This window comes from Cynoglossus semilaevis, chromosome 18 (genome assembly GCF_000523025.1).
Source record: "Cynoglossus semilaevis isolate Cse_v1.0 chromosome 18, Cse_v1.0, whole genome shotgun sequence".
NCBI classification, from domain to species: Eukaryota; Metazoa; Chordata; class Actinopteri; order Pleuronectiformes; family Cynoglossidae; genus Cynoglossus; species Cynoglossus semilaevis.
In genome coordinates, this window is record NC_024324.1 from 2190476 (window position 1) to 2199519 (window position 9044).

At 48.2% G+C, this 9044-nt stretch overlaps 1 protein-coding gene across 8 annotated transcripts in view; it reads right to left on the reverse strand.

Moving 5' to 3' along the window:
* The window catches only part of nfatc1 (nuclear factor of activated T cells 1), a 55198-nt gene that overhangs the window by 3592 nt on the left and 42562 nt on the right, over nt 1-9044 (reverse strand). For all 8 annotated transcript variants that reach the window (XR_003052633.1, XR_003052631.1, XR_003052630.1 and 5 more), the window contains one exon: nt 7055-7663. Coding sequence is in view for 3 of the 8 variants with exons in the window: in XM_008331099.3 (XP_008329321.1) it covers nt 7055-7663 (609 nt within the window). In the remaining 5 variants the exon portion in view is untranslated. The remainder of the gene's footprint in view (nt 1-7054; nt 7664-9044) is intronic.

Below are 9044 nucleotides of genomic sequence, written 5' to 3' on the forward strand. Positions count from 1 at the left end.
GGCTGCTATGGCAAAAACAACAAGACACAAAAAAGTTTGTCATCAACATCCCACACTCAGAAATAACCCAAACACAACACGTGTGGGTGAGGCCGGTTCTCAGGGACGACGAGGAAAACAATTAAAAACAAAAACAAAAACAGAAACACCTGACTCCAGACTGGAGCTGGTCCACAGCGGCACAGCCAACAGTCTCCCTGTTGTTGTTGTTGTTGTTGTCGACACACGTGTTTGTGTAGAGAGACTAAATCAAAGAAGGCATCGATCTGCCGGGAGCCGAGCTCTCACAGGAGCGTGACGCTGCGTCTGCTCCGACATCGAGGAGACGACGACAGATTCACGCCAGACCAGACAGCGGTGATATTTATACACACACAGGAAGTGATGTCACCGAGAGTCTGAACAAAATTCAAATCCTCTCCGATCCAGACTGAGACGAAGACTCGAGACTCTGAAGACAAAAGTGGTTTTCACTCGAGACTCTGAAGACAAAAGTGGTTAAGACCAAACGTTGTTCTACAGCGCCCCCTTTTTATAAACATAGTATTTTTTATTTATTTAAAATTCCTACTAAACTTTTAAGGCCCTTCTTCAACAACTGAGTGGTTCCCAAAGTGGGGGGCGGCCCCCGTTGAGGGGTCTCCTTAACTGTATTGACTTCACTGTAGCAGATTTGAAAGCAGCGACGGACGGAGACAACGTGTTCTCCCGTCGGTCCTCCCGTCAGAACACCCCGCTGCTAGCAGACACACAGATGTGAGAACATGAGCGCATTTACCAGAAGTCATTGTTGAAGCTGAAATAATAAACAGTCGGCGCTCGTCTCCACCCTCCCACAGCGAGATGTTCCGGCCTCGTGCTCTCAGCCTCTGACCGGTCCAGACTGAACCGACTGCCCTGTGTTTGCTCTGGCTTTGACCTTCATCTACCTCCACATCTGGAGGGAGAAGGACCTATTGTCAGTCGAGGAGGGCTGAATCCTCCAGGGGGCGTCGTCACAAAGAGGCCCTTCGACGCCATCAGACCCAGCGGTCCAATCACAGACAAACTGCAGAGAAGCCCTGATTTTTTTTTATTCGGGCCGTTTTTTTTTTTTTTTCTGTAACATCTTTCACAGAAAAATAAAATGTCAGCTACTCTCGTAAAAACCAAAGAAGAAGAAGAAGAAGAGGACAGAGACACTTCCTGTCTGTGAAACCACAACAGCGTCTGTTGACGTGTCCGTTGCCACGACCCACTTTTCACCCTGCCGTCACATTCGACGCCCAGGATCTAATTGAAAGAAAAAGCCACTCTATTGATCTATCGATCTGTGAGCGTGAGTCCCGAGAATAGACTCCAGCACCGGGGTGACATCTGTGTCACCAGAGGCATCGATCCAGACCCATGGTCTCCATCGACCAATCACCTCACGGCAAACTTTATTATTTTATTTGAATTTTTTCAAAACTTGAGTCTTTGGTCATCAGGGCAGTGGTTCCCATAGAGGGGACACAGAGAGAAATTGACCATCACAGTGTATGTAAAGAGCGCCCCCTATTGGCGGTTCTATTAAAGAAGCTGGATGACCATAAAACAAACTGTTTTAGTACCAAACAACCACCGAAGATGAAAAAAAGTAAAGACTTTTTTTTTTTTCTTTTTAGAACAGGTTTCTATCGATCTCAGTTTATCTACAGACCATAATCATCTTCAGTGTCTGACTCAGACTGGGCATCTGCTCCAGGGTCACGCTGACTGAAACCTTAACCTCAGCCTCCTGGTCAGGGCATTTTCTACCATCACACACTCAAATAAAAACAATAAAAAACAAAAAAAATCATCTCACAAAAAACAAATACAGTCAAAAATAATCCTTTAAATTTCCCCTTAAAATGTCAATAAAACTGAAACAGAACCGATTCATTCCAAGTGAATCTGTTCTATTCTCTTTGTTCCTTCACTTCTGCTCACGGAGCAGGAAAGTGGCGTTGGATATGAAATAATCCAGGAACCGGTTTCCTGTTGCGCGGCGGTCCAGAGCAGCTGGAGCCGACTGATACAGGCCAGCGCTCCAACCAGGAAACCCCTGACAAACCAGGAACTCCCGAACAATTAGCAGGACACCACTGTTTGTCTCATTAAGAGCCCGGAGCGCGTCAACGCCAGGCGGGCTGTAACTACAGACGCGGGCCGCGAGACACTGAGCAGCCGCCGCCGTGAATAAATCAAGTGAAAAAGAGCTGAAATGAGACAATGACAGAAAAAGAAAAATATGGGACGGTGAGGGCCACAAATCCCCCTCCGTTTACTGCCACGTCAGGTCCAGGCCACAAGCCACGAGATGTTCTTGGCCCACGCTGCAAGAATCCTACTGCGTTAGAGCGGGTCGAGTCGCTCCCTCCGAGCATTCCCGGAGTTCAACTCAGCCTCGGCTCGTTGTTTTTTTTACTGCTCGACTCTATTGTACGTCTTCTATTTTTGAAAAGGTATAAAAATGAGTAAGAGGAGCGGCAACATCTGAGGTACCGTTTTATCACTGCACCTCAAACCACTGTTCACAGCTGCAGAGTTTCCTTCACACACGTACACGCCGTAAAGCAGCGGCCGCCGCAACGACAACAAGGAATTATTTTCTTATTTTCTGCTGAAGTTGGTTTGGTGTTGGTAATGTTGAAGCATTTTCCTCGTCAGTGTCGAATGTCAAACAGAATGAATGAACTGACACAGGATCAGTATTTTTGGACAGTTATGACATCATGACATGTCATACAGTATGACAACGTTCCCAAAACAAAACCAACTTCAACAGAGGCGTAATCTCATACAGGCCGACGGAGTTCAGCTAAAATATAAAATATCCTGTACCTGTAATGGGATTATTGGACTATTTAACAACCGAGGAACTGCAGTACCAACAGTGGTACACATACCATAGTTTGAGAACCAAAGTATACACCCAAACCGCCATCACCTTCACCTCCTTAACACCAACACTGTTTCATTTTCACCAACCACCAGGTGTAAAGTGGCGTGAAGATAAAAACCTCGCTCTTCTATTGGTCCTGACAAAATAAACAACGAGCTGGAGCTCGTTAATCTGGGTGGATATCTGTTGGAAAACAAACTTTACTGCCCTCTAGAGGGCTGTCCTATGCAGCAGCAGTCAGTGTATGTCGTGGATGTTTGTTGTTATAAAGTTGAAATATTCTCCAGCAGAGCAGTGGAGCGGACCTAAACCAATCAACACGTGTTCCAGTCCAGGCCTCCGCCCCTCAGGTTTGAAACTCAGTAGATCATAGTGACGTTTTCACCAAATGATCCTGGGATTAAAGTCCAGCCCCGCTCTGGGTCTGCTGTGATCGGGTCACGGTGGTTCTGCTCCAAAAATCCCTGGTTTGAGAACAAATACTTGCAGTACTAATAACGTCCACAGCCGACGTCTGTCAGCGCCGCTAATAAGAGGCTGAAATATTCCACTGCATCTCTTCAACAGCTGCTGGTGTCGGAGCAGAAAACCAGCTGCGGGTCACGACTTCAGAACCGCCAGAAAGTGTCAGTTTGAAAAGGCTGAGCTGGAGGTGGACGAGTGGAAGAGACACGAGGAGAAATTAAAAAAAAAAAACCAGGAGATCAGACGGAGTTAGAGGAACAGGAGATAAATGTTGAGACCAGGAGATCAGACGGCGTTAGAGGAAGAGGAGACAAACGTCAGGGAGATGGTTGAGATGTTGGAGCAGGCAGGAGGGAGGGGGAGGTGAGGAGATGGTCGGAGATGGTCTTCTGTGGAGAACCACTGCGTCTCCTGTTATTTTTAATCTTCCTGGCAAAGAACATGTCCCTGTTCTTTTCTTAGGACTTCTGGCGTCGGCCCGTCATCCCTTCGTGAACTGACCTCCTCTGACGGTCATGTTTTTGTGACACGCAGCTGCGTTCTGCTCCCAGTTTTACTAGTCACCTGTTTTGCTCCTGGTTTTGTCATCACTTGGAGTTCACTCTGCATTTTTGAAATTCACTTTATCGTCCGTCTGTGCTGGTGATTTGTGTTTGCTGTTGTACAAATGAGACCCGTCTTTGACAAACACGTGTACCGTGCTTGGCCGGCTTCGAATCCCTCCTGGTGGGACGATAAATCCCGGTGATGAAATTGATTAACAGACGAGTCCAACCGACGCTTCCTCACAGAGTTACTTAAACCCGCCGCCGACCGAACCTCGGCTCTTCGACACATGTCAGTGATTTGAAGCCGTGGCCCCAGAACAGCTCTGAGGAAGCGGCGAGTCTGGCACGGCTCACACTTTACTCTTAAATACCTCGCCTCTGATTGTCCCAAGTCTCAGGTCATCAATTTCCTCGCTCTGACATCTAACAAGGCCGCAGCACGCCATAAAAAGCCTCTCTGGCTCCGCTCTCGCTGCTCCGTGCACATGTTCTGCTGGTGTTACCTCATCTCTGACAAACGTCCTCGCCTCACTACTGTGCAGTTTAACGCATCGCTTTGGCCGACGCGCCGCAAGTCGGCGCAAGCCAGGGGGGAAGCAAACAAACCTCAGCAGTCAGTCACTCAGGTTTACGGCGGTCAGGCCGACCGCCATCTTTCTTTCTTGCTCCGACAACACAGCAGCCTATAGCTGTGGCTCCAGGCCAGAGAATATGATTCACACTTTCCATGAGCCGACACGACCGTGACCTCGTAACCTCCCGGGAGAAGGTGTGAAAAATGTTGGACTTCAGGGTGAGCGTGAGACGGACGAGCAGACAGAGATCCGTCCAGGCAGAGGGACGACAAAGGAGAAACTCGACTCTCTTTTAAGGTGTTTTTTTTTTTCGTTAATGTTAAAATAGTTTGGAGGAAGCTGTGGCCAAGTGTTCCCCTCGACAGGAAACTGAGGCGTTTGATTCAGTCGGACTTGTTTTATGGATGGACCAACACTGGTTGCAGTATCAGTATCCGACCTCAAACTTTACAAATACTCGGAAACAATTCAACACAAAAACTGGGTTATCCGTGGGTCAGGAGTAAGACAGTGAAGACTAAACAATTCAACACAAAAACTGGGTTATTGCTGGGTCAGGAGTAAGACAGGTGAAGACAGGTGGCGCTGCAGCTTCACCTGACATCAGACCCAAGTTCTTTAGTTTTTTAACCGTCTACTCTGAGAAGAAACACCAAAATTAAAATAAACCTGTGGAAATCTGAAACTATAAGTTCGATCTCAACAATGAACTTCATTTTCTAGTAATTCCGACCACAGCCTGTCGTGACACATGGTGTCTCAGCAGCTGAGAATTCTCCCCGTACAGTTTTCTGTGGTTTAACACTAACACTCGACTATGAATTTAAAAACAACTCAGCCCAGCACCTGAGCGAAGCCCTGACGTCCTACAAAACTCCGCCAAAGGTTTTATGGACGTGAGAAGCCGCAGTAGGTTTGGAACGCTGGCGTGAGTGAAATTTCCTGCAATATTACAGTGAAAACAGCAGTAATTACAGTTTGGTTCCTCAGAAATATCCATTAGGGCTAAAAAAAAGAAAAAAAAAAAAGGCAAGCACGTCTCAATCGAAGCTAGAAAACTCCCCCGGGACTGGAGCCGCGGTGGCACGGTGTCAAATGAAGTCTCCCCGGCGCTGACCAGCCGACGACCCAGCAGACGGCGCTAACAAGTGTTAATGTATTTACACAGACTGTTCAGAGGAAGTGGCATGGGAACCGTCCGAGTCTGGCAGTCTGCGGCGGCCCGACTACTGAGACGGGGTCGGCCATCGTCAGGAAGCCGGGCCAGACGGTTCAGCGGGGGCTCTGGTGGTGGATCAAAGCCCCGCTGATAGCTGCTGCTGCTGCTGCTGCTGCTGCTGCTGTTTCTTCATCCACCGCTGGGACTTAACCCACAGCCGTGTTTTTTTTCTGACCCAGAAGAAGATCATTTATCCGGTTTTATTTCAGATCACCGCAGCGCGGCGAGAGTCTGAGCGCTGAGATCATTAAAACATTTGCGCTGCTCTCTCTCTCTCTCTCTCTCTCAGATAAATATCAGGCATCACCAAAAAAAAGTATTTATTTTATCAGCAAGCTTTGTTCAGCCTGGTCTCATTTGGAGTTTTCGGCCAATCAAATCAAAGGTGGGAGCAGCAGGCGGCTTTGATGAAGCTGCCTCTGAAGTGGAATGACAAAAGACCTGCTGTGAGGTTTGGAAACGCAGGACTCTCTCAGTCCTGGGGTCTGGGACGTCCAAATGTCGTTTTCATAGAGGCCAGATTTTAATATGTCAAAATACTTAAAGCCCTACGGCTACTGCAGTAACGCTCAGAATAACAGAATGGAAATATCTGAATCCCTCAGTTCACTAAACACTTTTAAAAAATAAAGTGTGCGCTACTGTAGATCTTTGGAAGCAACGCTGGTAGAAACAAAGGCAGAAACAAAAACTTAATAATGAATATTAAATTATATGAATAAAAATTAGCCCCAAAGTAGCTAACATTAGCAGAAAAAAAAATCAATAAATTCATGGTTATAGCTAAGCTAATAAATAAACATAAAATAGTCTAAAAGTAGCTTTAAAAAAGTGAAATAAGTAAAGAAAAGGTTTTAAAAAATGTATCCAAGTTAGTGTTTGGTTAGAACTTGGTCTTCAGATTATTTTCTGTGTCAGTTTTGGCGTCTTTGCTGGAACAAGAGGACTTCAAAGAATAACGTATCGTATCGTATCATATCTTATCTTATCGTGTATTGAATTGTACTGTATTGTTTTTCCTCTAAAGCTAAAAGTGTTGCACTAAATACATGGGTTGTTAAGTTTCCCCTTTTAATAATCCCAGAGTCAACTGTAAAAAAAAAAAAAAAAAGATTCTGAGGCCAGAAGTTGTAACTCTTGGCTCTGGGATCAGTGACTCAGTGGTCGTTGATTGGAATTTTATCAGCACCTGCAGAACCATAATGGTCCTTTAATGTAGCAGGGTCATAAAAGGACTCTTTGTCAAGTTCATTAGGAGTCTGGATGAGAACTCTGTGTCATAATGTTTTCCAGGCACTGGAATAAAAAAGAAAAAAAAAAACAGGAGTCTCTCACTCACCATCGTCGAGGTACATCTGGTCCAGCTCCTGCGGTTCCTGCTTGATGCTGATGGCCAGCGTCAGGGAGCCGTCGTCCTCCTGCAGGGAGCTCCGCCCCCTTTCCGGAACCTTTGCCTGCTGCTGTTGGGCATCGGGGCTGGTGCTGCCGCTGACCGGCTGGACTGGCGTCACGCAGTGGGTCGGAGAGAAGGGCGCGTCGGTGGGGGTGGAGGGCTGCGAGGTGGGGGAGGAGGAGGAGCTGCTGGGTGGGTAGAGGCTGGGCAGCGCGTAGCGACCCGGCGTCTCCTGAATGATGGAGATGTGAGGCAGCGGGGAGTGGGGGACGGCGGGGAGGCACTTGGCGAAGTGTGGCGGCGAAAGGTCGTGGAGTTTGGGGCTGGTGCTGGGAGACGAGGAGGTGGGCAGACTGGACGGCTTGGGCGTCAGTCTGTCCTGAGTGACAGGGTAGGCTCCGCCCACCACGCACTGCCTCAGGTCGGCGCTCATCATGGGGGTCATGACTTGCGGAGGAAAGTACGGCTTCGGGTGCAGGGCGACGCCGGAGCCGTGCTGAGTGCACATGAGCGGGGCGTCGAAGTCGTCGTGAGGCTCCGTCTTTATGGTCGGAACTGGAGGGAAGAGAAGCAGGGAAACCGTGAGGCCACGTCCCATTTCTCTGTCTCAGTCAGACCCTGTCCACTGCACCACTGCACCACAGGCTGCCAGTCTGCTTGTATTTAATGATATTTTATCTGACCAGTCGACAACAGCTAACCTACTCCTCACCGACCAATCGACAGACCTCGTCAACTTTTTTTTTTCTTCCTACCAACAATCCAGCAAATCAGCAAATGTACAAACCTACAACTGAACCTACATACGTTCCTACCCACCGACACTGATATGAACAGACCACCCATAGGAATAGACTATAAACCGACGTCCTTAGCCGTCCTACCCACGTCTCCTATATCCTACCCGTGAAGCTAGCTAACAAACCTTTTCCGACATGCGTTAATCAACCAACCAACAGAACCTCCCACCACCTGCCTACTTCTGTATTATTCTTTACCATTAACCATTCAGGTGACCTATCCTGTTATCATACCTACTAGACATTAAGAACATGAAACCAAGTGGACTAGGAATCTGGTCCATGTGGAACCTCACAGAGAGTCCTGGAGACATGTGGGTGCAGGAGGTTTGCCCCGGGGCTAAGTGGCAGGGGCAGGAATGGGATTAAACCAATAAATGAGTAGAGACATATTCCGACCTTACTGGTTGAGTGTGTGAGAGAGAGAGAGAGAGTGGGATTGTGGCTAGGATACCCGCTGCCAAACAAACACTTTCATCAATGAGCCTCTGTGTCTGTGGCCTGGCCTCTCCCACCCTGCTGCAAATATTCACTAAACTGGAGAAAAAACAGAAGGAAAAAGCGATGAGTCATCAACGCCCCAAACATCCAGCAGCTTCTACAATAAAGGCCCTATTTTCTTTGGACCTGGCGCGGCCGCTAATATCCACAGAATGCGAGAAATGAAATATCGCGCTGCAGCGACGGCCTCGAAACAGCAGGGCGCGCTAATTTAGGATAAATTACTGCACGGAGACAAAGGCGTGAGACAGAAGCGGTGGCTTCGGGGTGCGTGCAGACCCTGGTCGTTGTGCAAACAAGGAGCGAAGCGGAGTTCAAGTGAGGCAGCGGCCGCGCTCTCCGCTCTCGGCGGGGCGTCCAGATTCCAGACCCAAACACGTTGGACACCGAGTCTGTAAAAGTCGTGGGGGCCATCAATCTGCCGCGGTGTCGTATAATCGTTGTTGCGGCGCAGCTACGACAGCTCAGCTGCGGCGGCTGTGACCCTCAAGAGTTTCAATGAACTACTACGACTCCGACTGCGTCAGCGACCTGGATCTGTTTCCTCCCCTCCTCTCACAGCTGCGGTGAAGCAGTTTCAACACATAACACAAAGCATGTGTGTGAAATCAAAGCCGGAGTAGTAAATTACTCAT